This window comes from Hemibagrus wyckioides, linkage group LG08, assembly GCF_019097595.1.
Source record: "Hemibagrus wyckioides isolate EC202008001 linkage group LG08, SWU_Hwy_1.0, whole genome shotgun sequence".
Lineage (NCBI taxonomy): Eukaryota > Metazoa > Chordata > Actinopteri > Siluriformes > Bagridae > Hemibagrus > Hemibagrus wyckioides.
This window is the reverse complement of record NC_080717.1, coordinates 6,213,018-6,227,010: the sequence shown is the minus strand read 5'-3', so window position 1 is coordinate 6,227,010 and position 13,993 is coordinate 6,213,018. Positions and strand designations below refer to the sequence as shown.

Genomic DNA, 13,993 nt, shown 5'->3' with positions numbered 1-13,993 from the left:
TTAATATGGTGTCATCCAAGGTGTATTCCAGCCTTGTGCCAGTCGTCCAGGTACAGATACCAGACCCTGATCAGGATAAAGTGCTTAGTGAAGATTTTTAAAACTCAGATTTACTCAGCTATACACCGATCAGGCATAACATTATGGCCACATGCCTAATTGTGTTGGTCCCCCTTCTGCTGCCAAAACAGCCCTGACCCGTCCTGCACTGTGTGTTCTGACACTTTTCTATCAGTAACTTCTTCAGCAATTTGGGCAACAGTAGCTCGTCTGTTGGATCAGATCACACGGGCCAGCCTTTGCTTCCCACGTGCATGAAAGGGCCTTGGCCGTCCATGACCCTGTCGCCGGTTCACCACTGTTCCTTCCTTGGACCACTTTTGATAGATACTGACCACTGCAGACCGGGAACACCCCACAAGAGCTGCAGTTTTGGAGATGCTCTGATCCAGTGGTCTAGCCATCACAATCTGTCCCTTCGTCAAACTCGCTCAAATCCTTACGCTTGTCCATTTTTCCTGCTTCTAACACGTCAACTTTGAGGACAAAATGTTCACTTGCTGCCTGATATATCCCACCCACTAACAGGCGACATGATGAGGAGATCATCAGTCTTATTCACGTCACCTGGCAGTGGTCATAATGTTATGCCTGATCTGTGTATATTTTACTAGCCACACACCTTAATATACATTTAGGCAGACTACCCACTAGACAGTCATATTACTTGTCCACAGTAATGTAAGATCATTTCACACACAGTTAGAGTTGTTATGTCTTGATCAGAAACTTAGCTGATGTCTTTAATTATGATTACGCAGATTATAAAAATATGTTGTCAGGCTAAGGACCTGTATGGAGTTTGCATGGTGGAGAATACAGTTTATTGGGACCCAAATTAAATTTGGACCTTCGGCACAAAACGGTAGGTTTTAGCCGTAACCTGACTGCTCATTAATCTGAGAACACGACCCTCACAGCAAGAAGCACGATGGTGGTGGTAGCACCAGAACACTTGTACAACCAGCAAACGTATTCTTTTTTATTTACTTAACCATCGTGTCACAAAAACGTGATCTTTCACTTGTTCATATGGTAAACATCTCAAATGTGTGTATTTCCTTGTCAGGTTGTCATGACAGAAAAGTTTTAGACAGGGCAGCACGGCGGCTTAGTGGTTAGCCTCACAGCAAGAAGGTCCTGGGCTCGAATCCCAGGTTCGAACAGGCAGGGGGCCTTTCTGTGTGGAGTTTGCGTGTTCTCCTGCATGGGTTTCCTCCCACAGTCCAAAAACATGTACATTAGGTTGATTGGTCATTCTAAATTGCCCATTGGAGTGAGTGTGGTTGTCTAAGGCAGGTACCCCTGCCTTTCGCCCAATATGTGCTGGGATAGGCTCCAGCAGATCCCCATGACCCTAATTAGGAATAAAGCGGGTATAGATGATGGATGGATGGATAATTTTAAAAAAGGATGAGAAACAAACTCAGACATGAATAAAAATGATTTAAGATTGTTAAAGTGTTTCAGATACATTTAATAATTATTCTTACAGGTTTTTTTTTTAGCCAACATATTTAACTCATTTTCTGCAATATTTTTTTTTTTTTTTAGCACTTATGTATTCGCCATAGTTATCAACATTTCATATTCACATTATCAGTACTGTATAATAAACATAAAGGTTGGACATGTTCACTCAGAATGATGACATAGAGATTGAGAGGATATCATTAACATTGTCTTGCCATGCTCATGGATTGATGTTATTCATTCAAATGCTTTCTTTCATAACCTGATACTCCTCCATCTCTCTCTCTCTCTCTCTCTCTTAATTAAGCCCTCTGTCCCATTTCAAATAAAAAAAAAAGAGCATGAATCTTTAATAATAATTTAACACTGCAGAAAAAAAGCACAAATAATAAATTAAGCTTTTTTTTTTTGAAGCTGTTAGCGTGGTCACTTTTCTGTGAGTGACAGCTGTAATATCCTTTCCAGCTCCTCCTCCTCTTCTCTTCTTTTCCTGTTGCAGAACAAATCGCCGGTCAGTATAAATGTTCAAGATGTTCTGTCACGTTAACCTGTCAATCACTCTCTTCTCACCTGTCCAGCTCCTCCTGCTCTCTGCATGAAAGCTCCATCGCCAGGCGCAGCTGCTCGTCGAAGCTGCTTGCGACTGCGAACGCCCCGGTGACCCGCGGATCCGCCAAGGAATTGTAGGAAGGTGGGGAGTTGAGGGCAGGGTCCGGTGAGGAACCTGGCGGAGACTGAGCAGGAGCTTCCCCACTTTCTCCCCCAGCCAATGAGAGAGACAGAGACTCCTGGATCGCACTGTATGAGAAACACAGGAAGTGTTACACCTATAGACATTGCATACACTTACACCGATCTGGCATAACATTATGAGCAGTGAGAGGTGAAGTGAATAAGACTGATGATCTCCTCATCATGGCACCTGTTAGTGGGTGGGATATATTAGGCAGCAAGTCAACATTTTGTCCTCAAAGTTAATGTTAGATGCAGGAAAAATGGAGAAGTGTAAGGATTTGAGCGAGTTTGACGAAGGGACAGATTGTTATGGCTAGACCACTGGATCAGAGCATCTCCAAAACTGCAGCTCTTGTGGGGTGTTCCCGGTCTGCAGTGGTCAGTATCTATGAAAAGTGGTCAGTGGTTAACCAGCAACAGGGTCATGGACGGCCAAGGCTCACTGATGCACGTGGGGAGCGAAGGCTGGCCCGTGTGATCCGATCCCACAGACGAGATACTGTTGCTCAAATTGCTGAAGAAGTTAATGCTGGTTCTGATAGAAAGGTGTCAGAATACACAGTGCAGGACGGGTCCGGGCTGTTTTGGCAGCAAAAGGGGGACCGACACAACATTAGACAGGTGGTCATAATGTTATGCCTGATCGGTGTAAGCATGAGAATACAGCTAAATTAAATGGCCAGATGATCCATAACACACACACACCGCTCAAGCTGCGAGTCCTCCTCATAAAGCGGAGGCTGAGAAGACATGGGACGGGTGTTGGTCAAAGCCTCCCATATGGTCACCTGAAGGAAAAAAAAAAGATATGTTAGGTATATTTATACCACCACTAGAGTGTCTTGAATTGATGATGACATTTTTGCGAGAGGTTTAATCATGGCTGACCCTGCGCTCTGACCCCAACCCCCAAGGAAAGATAATACGGAGAAAGAATTTCACTGTGCAGTACTGTATATGTGACAAATAAAGATAACTTAACATACCATATATGGTTTAATGTGGGTGTGTGGAAAAAAAAAATCAGTGACATATGTTGAAGCAATTAGAAAAAATGTTCCTGAGGGGTTCATACGGAAAGCCGCTGTTGACTTCGTTCTATATTCCCTTTTATTATAACACCTGTATACATTTGAGAAAGGCTTTCGGTTTTTTCCCCCTCAGGCCTGTGTACTACAGCTGAGCTCTGGAGTCTAACTCACACCGTGAATCTATATGCCTTTGTTTACGTGATACTGATAAAAGGGATAAAGGACAATGAGACAGAGACACTTTGTTACCTGATCACTTTCTGTCCCTGCGTCCAACAAACTCTGCTGAATGGCAAACTGCAGCAGGTTATCGTCCTCATCTCTCAGCGGCTCGTTGCGTCCCGGTCCCAGCATCGTGTAATCCGCCGGAGGCTCGAACACGGACGGGTCCACCTCGCAATTCAAGGGGCGAGGGCTCTGACCTGAGAGCACAGTCGTACCAGAGCAAACAAATCACTATATAAAGACTCGTTCTTCTCCTTCATCCTACTAGATGAGCCTTACCAAAATACAGTGAAAAAGATTCAATATCTACTGTAAATATTTACTTAAATCATGATAACAGTATCTGTGCAGTTAAAGTCGTCGCTTCTCCACTAACAACAAATCCAAATCCAGGACTGTATACTGGCTACATGCATGTGTCACTTTTTATTGCATTACTGTTCCTGTTAAAGTAGGAATTTCTCTGGAAGTTAGTTATAACAAATAATAATAATAATACACTAATCAGGCATAACATTATGACCACCTGCCTAATATCGTGTTGGTCCTCTTTTTTGCTGCCAAAAAAGTGTATTCTGTATCAAAGTTTTTGCCTGACTCACAGTCTCCACTCTCATCCCAAAGGTGTTCTATCAGGTTGAGGTCAGTTCCTTCACACCAAACTCACTCATCCATGTCTTTATGGACCTTGCTTTGTGCATTGGTGTGCACTGTTGGAACAGGAAGGGGTCATCCCCAAACTGTTCCCACAAAGTTGGGAGCATGACATTGTCCAAAATGTGTTGGCTGAAGCATAAAGAGTTCCTTTCACTGGAACTAAGCGGCCAAGCCCAACTCCTGACACTTTTGGCAATGTAGTGCAGGTTCATAATAAATAAAAAAAAAGAAAAAGATGACTTTAGAGCTGTGAGGCAGCAACACAACCTGGAAGCCATACAAATCAAATCGAACAACATTAAACTGCTGTTTGATATTACTCAGCAAGGAAAAAAATGGACTTTTGAATAGGGTGAGAATCTGGCACAGAAATGACACTAGCTTTCCAATGAAGGCAGTAAAGTGACTCGAGTCAGAGACATTAATCAGGACTTCTTGGTGACTATTTGATTAATTGATGGTCTGCATTATTTTTAGTTCACTCTTGGTTCACGTGGTACTTGGGCAAAAAGGGTAACCAAATTTAGCAAACCTGGCACGGCTCATGAGGCAATATTGAGGATTATGGGTGAGATGTCCATGGACTGTCCAAGTTGGAAAAAAATGCTATTAAGAATGCTTGAGATACTATTAACTGCATCCTAACTATAATTTAAGGGTTAGGATTTTGCTCTAGCCATCAAGAGGTTGAATTTAATCTCCCATTGTAGCGCTCTTGATCAACCCTCAACTTTTTCATCTGTATGTCACTGCATATAAAAGCATATAAAATACACGCCATTACAAAACTAATAATACATATCATTACTGTTAACCAGACATAGATAGATGTCTAGATATACACCGATCAAGCATAACATCATGACCACTGACAGGTGCCGTGAATAACACTGATGATCTCCTCATCATGGCACCTGTTAGTGGGTGGGATATATTAGGCAGCAAGTGAACATTTTGTCCTCAAAGTTGACGTGTTAGAAGCAGGAAAAATGGGCAAGCGTAAGGATTTGACGAAGGACCAAATTGTGATGGCTAGATGACTGGATCAGAGCATCTCTTGTGGGGTGTTCCCGGTCTGCAGTGGTCAGTATCTATCAAAAGTGGTCCAAGGAAGGAACAGTGGTGAACCGGCGACAGGGTCATGGACGGCCAAAGCTTATTGATGCACGTGGGGAGCGAAGGCTGGCCCGTGTGATCCGATCCAACAGACAACCAACACAATATTAAGCAGGTGGTCATAATGTTATGCCTGATCGGTGTAAAGTGGTTCAGATGATGATCGCAAAGGGTTCGTACCTGCATCATTGGCTCCTTGTGGTGAGTGCAGAGTAACAGAGCTGACTGGCTCGTCACAGCCACACAGGTTACTGAAGGTCACCCGTGCATTCAGTACATGGAAGAGAGGGATCTCTGGGAGGCAAAAAGAGTGAGACAACTTATAACGCTCGCTGAAATATCTAAGAGCAGTATGTCTAGGAAACTGGAATGACCTGGAATAACCTTGTTTAGTTATGTACGAATCACTGCATATATATAATTTATCATGATATCAAACATACATAACTCAGCATTACTATTAATAATAATCCAAATACTTGTACTTTTTCCTCACAAAATTCTAAAACAGACTAATAGGTGTAAAGGCATGCTGGATCTAATGTCAATAAGATCATACTACAGTGTTTTTGTGTTACTGTCTCTCACCTATCTTCACAGGGAAGCCGGGCGGCAGACGCAGGGTGATAAAGTCACGCAGTTTAGCAAAGTGAGCATTAGAAATAGCCATGAGATCAATAATGGGTGTCACCTGCTCAGCCAGCGAAAGAGGGTGGGCTTCACTTAACCACAACGTGGCCTTAAACCTAAAAGAGAGAACATGCCGAGGCTTAAAGATACACAGGACAGAGATTAAAGTTGTGCCTGCTAGGTTTCAGTACCTCTGCACCTTGCTGGTGAGCTCGATGGGTCTGCCGATGTCTCTGCCGTTCAGATTAAACTCGGGGTCGAAGTACTCCTCGGCTGTGATGGCTGTCGGGTTATGAGGACTGGCACACTGAGATACCTGGCTCTGGAAAATCAGTGCAGTGAAGATCTAAGATCCATAATATCTACAAAGTACTTAGATTGTATATACATGATACATGGTGGGAAAAGTGGAGATGTTTTTGAGAAGTGCAGCATAGAATCAATCAAAAAAAAAGAAAAAAAGAAAAAAGGAAATAAAATTGCATAGTATCACCAGTGTGGATAAGGGCTTCATGTTAATCTTTGACATCTTATAGACAAACCTCAATACCATTTTAGGAAGCAAAAATCAGATAAGTGTCCAGCAAAGGCAGATATTTTTCCCATGCTGTGCTTCCAAACAACCTAATGACCAGAAACCTAGTGAAACTATAATAAAAATTCGTAGAATATTTCTAAAAGGGAGAATTCGATATGCTTTATTCAGATGTCCTCTATACTATATTGAGTATTTGGGTGTCCTATCATTATCTCCCTACTTGTAAGGATAAAGTTATCTTTCCAACTGTGGTGCAATGAACGGTACTTTTATCCATCCATTTTCTATACCCACTTTAATCCTAACGGAATATTCCTATTGGAAATTCCAAATGGGGATCTGCTGGAGCCTATTCCAAGGCAGGGGTACACCCTGGCAGGTCCTGGACAGTCCATCACAGGGCCACATATATATTCACACATCCACACTCACTCCTATAGGCAGTTTAGAATTACCTAATGGAATCAACCTAATGTACATGTTTTTGGGCTGTGGGAGGAAACCGGAGTACCCGGAGTAAACCCACACAGGCACGGGGAGAACATGCAAACTCCACACAGAAAGACCCCTGTCTGTTCGAACCCGGGATTCAAACCCAGGACCCTCTTGCAATGAGGCAACAGTGCTAACCACTAAGCCACCATACTTTTATCATCCACATCTAAATAATGAAGTAAGACAAACAGCCCCCATCCGTTTGAAAATGATGTCATGACTGTCCTTGGTAATGCTAAAGGGTTCAAGGAGTTAAAAAACATTCCAGTGTTGCTGTGCTTCTCCTACTTAACCACTAGAGAGATAAACGTAATTATTCTCGACTAATGCACCAATACAAATTTTTTTCCTTCATAGACACTAAGAGAAGTATTCTGAGACTGGCTTCACCACACTCACGATCACTAAAAGCAATGATCTGTCTAGCTCTGTTTACAATACGGCCGTGTATATTACTGCATATGAACTTACTAAGACCCTTTTATGTTAGCTAATTGCGGAGGTCAGAACTGATAGCAGCTCCTACATTAATATTCCTAATGCACGTCTCTAATGCACTTTCGGCCATAATACAGGGCCTTAGCGCTTTCTGCAGCGCTGTTTTTCCTTAAGATGGATGCACTCTACACCGGAGCCTCCCAACCACAATGCACCAGTGAAGAAAGTAGGATTTCCCTCAGGGGAAGTAAAAGAAAAACAATACTGTTTAACAAATGAACCAGTAAAGATGTTATGAGAAACAAGCTTTCTGAGTGACCAACACATCTGCATATACATGGATGCTTTTTCACACAAATTAACGGGATAAAGAGGAGTATGGAGCATGCACATGACTTCTTCCTCACCCCGTTGTTCGACACATGCTGCTCTGCAATTCCAAGGAAAGACTGAAGAGGAGTTCGAGATCCTGGAGACCGAGAAGAAATACATAGAAAAAATTAAGGAAAATCCCCAGCTTTAGATATTTATATGGCTTAAAATGGTGGTCACTATTTTATGTGCTGTGTTTAGGTACATATATGATTGTACACCAATGGAGCATATCATTATGACCACCTGCCTAATATTGTGCAGGTCCCCCTTTTTGCTGCCAAAAAAACCCTGACCCATCATGCACTGTGTATTCTGACACCTTTCTACCAGAACCAGCATTAACTTCTTCAGCAATTTGAGCAGCTCGTCTGTTGGATCGGATCGCACGGGCCAAACCACGTGCATCATTGAGCCTTGGCCGCCCATGACCCTGTCGCCGGTTCACCACGGTTCCTTCCATGGACCCCTTTTGATAGATATTGTCCACTGCAGACCGGGAACACCCCACAAGAGCTGCAGTTTTGGAGATGCTCTGATCCAGTCGTCTAGCCATCACAATTTGGCCCTTCGTCAAACTCGCTCAAATCCTTACGCTTGTCCATTTTTCCTGCTTCTAACACATCAACTTTGAGGACAAAATGTTCACTTGCTGCCTAATATATCCCACCCACTAACAGGTGCCATGATGAGGAGATCATCAGTGTTGTTCACTTCACCGGTCAGTGCTCATAATGTTATGCCTGATTGGTGTATACGTGTATATGGGCGTGTGTATGTGTGTGTGTGTATATACCTTTGCATCTGGACTTGTCCTGATCAGAGAGGTGTTCAGTTCGAGAGCGTGTCACCAGCTCCACATTACTGGCACTATACACCTTCATGTAAACACAACACATTATCAGATTTACATGAACATCATTTCACACCACACACACACACACACACACACATGACTAGACAAAAGCACTGGTACTACTAACTAGTATTTTTAACAGATTCTGGAGGACCATGAGCTGATACTTATAGTGAAAGACTGGATATTGTATCGGATTACCCTAAAGAAACACTTAGAGCTCTCTGTAAAATAAGACATGGAATGAAGTTTAATGAGTCAGGGGCAGAGAGTTAGAGATTTTGGGAAATCTTATATATCAATGTAAAACTAAATTTGCATGTTTCCATGCATAATTTGTCAGCCTGTTATAAATTAGGTTAAATCTATTCAATATAATATGGAATAATGTTTAGTTGAGCATTGTGTGTAACATTTTAACATTAACATTAAACACCAGTTGTCATTTTAATACAAATGATTTAAAATAAAAACGCCTGCTATATTAATGAGAGTCTTGAAAAAGACTGAGCAAACTCGAAACTCTAAATTAACATTATCTGGAAAAGAAATTCAAGCAAAACCATGCTATGTGGTTAATTAATAGCAGTGTATAAATCAGGCTCACCTTCGCCTCATATCCGCTGACCACCTCGGTTTTCTCAGAGCGCCAGCCCCAAATTCCAGACTTGTTCCTGAAAACATTACGAGTCTTACATCAGGATTTAGTATAAAGAGAAATGCATTACTAAATAAACTTCTGAAAGATCAATCTGATTGGTCAGAAAATGTTGATTAATTTTCTATAATAGTAACTCTGACAATGGTGCATGCTGTAATTTAGATCACAGGTTAATATGAATAAGCTCTTTCTAATATTTTATTGAATTCTATAGAACGCTGTGCTTTTCTGAGAGACAGAAAAAAAGGCTATGAAGGAAGGAAGTGACTGGTTATAACTTGTACAGACGTTTCACTATGTTAACTGTAACTGGAAGTGGATAAAAAGTACACCAGATTGTTCTTAAATAAATGCAAAATTAATCATGGCCAAATTCATGAGGTTTAAGAGGAATAAAACAGGCTGTTATTGGAAAATGATCAGCTTCAGGTGGTGATGCTCTTTCTTTGGAGAAATTGAGCAGAACGTGTGTAAGTGTGTGTGTCTGTATGTGTGTGTACCTCTCGAAGGCGATGTTGCGCGTGTTAAGGTGTGTGGAGACGATCGGGGAGGTGAGCCTCTGTGCTGTGTTCTCTTGTGACGGCAACATGGCAGCGAGGAGGGACGGGGCATCACGTGGAGACAGAGACAGCGGTTCTGTGTACACCACCTGCTTCTCGTGGTCCACCTCCATCACCATAGCCCCACCGTCTGGATCAAACACACACACACATCATACGTATTTTCACTTTCATGTTTCACTTGTACTTTCGCTTCCTGATTTATCTAAAAATAAACACACACAAGCTGACAAAGAAATTTCACTTACTCTAAAAAGACACGGAGTCATTTTTTCGTGTCTTGTTTACACAGTAGTTAAGAGCCTTGCTGAGTCAAACTGAGAACGTGTGCATAATTTCACATCTGGCACAACACAGTCTAAAGGCAGCGGGACATGTGGAACCTCATCAAAAGTCAATAGGAATGTGTATTTTTTGTGTATATGGATCGTGGGAATGAGAATAGGCTCTATTTAAATGTTCTTGGCATCAGAAATGTGTAAAATGTAACCGGTTTTGCTGTGGATGCGTTATTGTTATTTCTAATCCTTTTCTGTTTTCAGAAAAACAATGAAGATTACAAGATCTGCTGAACTGCATAACGTGGGAGAAACAAGTTTAAGCAGCCATGATGATACACAGCCCTTCATTTACTTACCTCCACCCTTAAAGATGTAGCTGCGGCGGCCCTTGAGCCAGGTCATGTGCTCGAAACCCAGTAACGTGGTGTCCACTCGCAGACACGAGCCGCTCTTCCACACGCGGTACACGTCGCTCGGACACACTTTCGACACCAAAGGCACTGCAAGAGAAAGCGGAAGAAAAACAAGAAATCTTTCAAGGGCCAGCATCAGAGGAGCTGTCCAGAGCTGGGGTGCTGAAATGGTTAACGTCAACAACCCAAGGCCAAGAGAGAGACAGAGGGTCATTGTGTGTGTGCAGTGTATCTGTGTAATCATCAGCGCTGAGGAGAGTCATGTGCTGGTTCAGGACTTACTTACCCCAGCTCGTAAACTCCCACTTCATCTCCACATAGAAATCCCGAGCCTGCGATACACAACATATTAAACGGTGACTATGATGGCAAGCAGCAAGCCTCGATCCCAGCGTCTGAGTGAGATTTACCTGTCTCAGTTTGCTAAGGAGCTCAGGAATACCGGCTAGTCTCTCTGTGGCTCGTTTGAAATCCCTGTACTGGAGAACCAGCTGCACCAGCTCGGGGTCTCCTGTGCTTACTGCTTCCTGTAACACTACACAAAGCAAACTTTGCTATTTCTATTCCACAAATGGTATCCTTTGGGAGATGCTGTGCTAGTATAGGAAAACAATCAATAGCAGCGTCGTATGATGCAGCCTGATAGCTTTACTCCAAAACCAATAACACCCACACCAGCTTTCATCCATTTGTCATCCAATGCATATTAATCAAAACCTTTACATCAAACGATAACCAGTGCAGACATGTCAGTAAGTGGATCTTAATCTGCCAACCAGTAAAGAAGTTATCCTTAAATCAACCTTGTCCTTCCTAAATTGTTCCAGAGTTTAGTGTGCACTCGCTTCGTTTGCCACTCAGGTGTGTCTCACCTGTCCATCCTCGTGCACTACAACGTGTAGGATCCGCGTCGTGTCGCAGCAGCACCCTCGTGGACTCCACATGGCCGAGGCACACCGCCAATTCAAGCGGGGTGCGTCCACGTGGATCTACCGACTCCATGTCCTGCTAAATATAACCAAACACATTGGCATGAAGAAATGGAGAAAAGGAAGAATGTAAGAATTTCGGCCGCCCGCTATCCCCTTTATTGGCACCGATTTGAATCAGGCTTGCTGAAAAAACTGATTGGTTGATAGCAATACACTATATGTTCAAAAGTTTGTGGACACATGACCTACATCACACCTGTTTCCTAATCTGTTGCCACAAATATGCAGGCACACAACTTACATGCAATGGACAACAGAAAGTGAAATGAGTCGTTGGATTTTTTTTGTCAAATCCCACTCCGAAACACAATGCACACACTCACCTCTGCATTGATTTACCTGTTTTTTCTTCAGCTCTCTATCGAGCTCCAGGTACCGATTGTTCCAGACCAGATAATGCAAAGGAAACGCCTCCTGGGCCATTTTTTTTTTTTTTTAGTTCAATCCAATGAAACCGGAATCAAGTCCAATTCCCCCCCCCTTCTATTCGCCTGTGCAGCGGAGTGAGTGTCTGAAAAATGGTTTGCTGCATTAAAAGCTGTTGGCAGCCTTACAAACAAATCCTTCTTCCTTCCTCAGGATCTGACTGAAAACGCCAAACTCCATCAGTACCATTCATTCTACTGGAAATCCAGTCGATACTGCTTCCTGTCCTCCATGAACCCTAAATAATACATATATTCAGGTTTCATCAGGGATGTTTAGTATTTACAGTTATTTAGTCAGGTCAACTTCGAAATATAAACAAATCTTACTCATACAAAACCAGCTTGTTTTGAAGCTAGCTAGCTGCATATAGGAACATCATTTGACAGTCAAAGAAGCACGAGCCGATACCGTTAGCTAGCTAGGTTAGTTAAATTATCTCTTAAACTTCTAAACGGGTTATATTTCCAACATATTACTGGTTAAATTGTGTGTACAAATATATATGTGTATGTAAATAGCGCAAATATTTCATGCAAATATTTACTGTTTGGCTTTGCAGGCTAGTGGGAACTAGCACGAGAGCCAGCTAGCTCGGCTAGTTCAAATACATTCGCGTTTGATATCAAAAATGTTTCATTAAAACTTAACCTATTGATTCGAGACGCTTTGCTGGGGTAAAAATAATAATAATAAATAAATAAATAAAAACAAGCAAGTAGCGGCCTAGTTTCCCCTCAGCATCCAGGTGAAGAGAGCTGGAGGCTGAAGCACAGATGTGTGTGTTTTTCCCCCTCGGAGCTCACAGGAGCATCCTGCCGTCCAGTCGAGCCGCAGCACCGGGCGCAGCCTCCGGACCGCATCCCCGAGTCAAGACGCGCTGAGTGGAGAGAACCTGGAGCTGTACACGCACACGTCCGAAAATAAACTACTTATTTAATTATTTATCACACGTCGCGTTCACTTCAGCGCGAGGAAAACGGCGTGTGTGCGTGTGTGTATGTGTGTGTTCATGCGCATCAAGGCACTTATTCATTCATACCGCAGTGTAAAATGGCAGGATAAATCTCTCTCATACACCCATCACTTATTTTATATTGTTTATTCGTGTTATACCAATCTAACGAACTACATTGTACTTTTTTTTTAAATCCATTTTTACTTTTAACCATTGCACCCATGTCCTTTCGTTGAACTGCTCATTCCAGATTTAGTCCAGGGAAGGCTTCTTGCTGGTGTCCACAAACTTTTGGCCAGCTATTAATAGTCATTCCCTCACCTGTCACCAGTTACACACACACAAAAAAACAAAAACAAACCCTGCCACTTGTCAAAAAATGACCACTGAAGACGTTCCCATTTAGCCAGTTCATAAAGTGCAGACATTTGAGACACTCGGAACACAGCAAGAAATTGTTGCTGAACGCTTATGAACAGTTGTGCCAATTTTGACATAGTACAGAATCTGACCATTTGTTCGCTTAAATATACAATGATCAGGCATAACATTATGTATATTCAGGGACAGGTGAAGAAGTGAATAAGACTGATGATCTCCTCATGGCACCTGTTAGTGGGTGGGATATATTAGGCAGCAAGTGAACATTTTGTCCTCAAAGTTGATGTGTTAGAAGCAGGAAAAATGGACAAGTGTAAGGATTTGAGCGAGTTTGATGAAGGGCCACATTGTGATGGCTAGATGACTGGATCAGAGCATCTCCAAAACTGCAGCTCTTGTGGGGTGTTCCCAATCTGCAGTGGTCAGTATCTGTCAAAAGTGGACCACAGTGGTTAATATCTGTCAAAAGTGGACCACAGTGGTTAACCGGCGACAGGGTCATGGACCACAGTGATGCACGTGGGGAGTGAAGGCTGGACCGTGTGATCCGATCCAACAGACGAGCTACTGTTGCTCAAATTGCTGAAGAAGTTAATGCTGGTTCTGATAGAAAGGTGTCAGAATACACAGTGTATGACAGGTCAGGGCTGTTTTGGCAGAAAAAGGGGGACCAACACAATATTAGGCAGGTGGGT

General features: G+C 42.6%; 1 protein-coding gene across 4 annotated transcripts; it reads right to left on the bottom strand.

Moving 5' to 3' along the window:
• Window positions 1–1,766: 1,766 nt before the first annotated feature.
• ankrd13d (ankyrin repeat domain 13 family, member D) lies at window positions 1,767–12,979 on the bottom strand. Of its 4 annotated transcripts, none has more exons than XM_058396208.1 (17): window positions 12,507–12,978; window positions 11,873–12,197; window positions 11,414–11,549; window positions 10,952–11,076; window positions 10,828–10,873; window positions 10,485–10,628; window positions 9,788–9,977; window positions 9,234–9,300; window positions 8,567–8,648; window positions 7,806–7,867; window positions 6,119–6,249; window positions 5,886–6,043; window positions 5,478–5,591; window positions 3,549–3,721; window positions 2,974–3,056; window positions 2,104–2,331; window positions 1,767–2,023 (listed from the first exon to the last, which is right to left on the bottom strand). In XM_058396208.1, exons 2-17 carry the CDS (start codon window positions 11,954–11,956, stop codon window positions 1,960–1,962), a joined length of 1,887 nt encoding a protein of 628 aa, XP_058252191.1. In that variant the 5' UTR covers window positions 11,957–12,197; window positions 12,507–12,978; the 3' UTR covers window positions 1,767–1,959. The 4 variants fall into 4 exon arrangements, with proteins under 4 accessions (XP_058252191.1, XP_058252193.1, XP_058252194.1 ...); XM_058396210.1 differs by having other exon boundaries at window positions 12,611–12,978; XM_058396211.1 differs by having other exon boundaries at window positions 11,857–12,979.
• Window positions 12,980–13,993: the final 1,014 nt, after the last annotated feature.

What these genes read in the sequence shown, in the direction of transcription:
- ankrd13d (XM_058396207.1), bottom strand. Translation starts at nt 11,956, where the DNA reads ATGGCCCAGGAGGCGTTTCCTTTGCATTATCTGGTCTGGAACAATCGG. An exon ending in CGCAACATCGCCTTCGAGAG is followed by an intron (nt 9,301 to 9,787) that starts GTACACACACAT and finishes TAATGTTTTCAG; the next exon opens with GAACAAGTCTGGAATTTGGG. An exon ending in CAGGGACAGAAAGTGATCAG is followed by an intron (nt 3,057 to 3,548) that starts GTAACAAAGTGT and finishes TTTTTCCTTCAG; the next exon opens with GTGACCATATGGGAGGCTTT.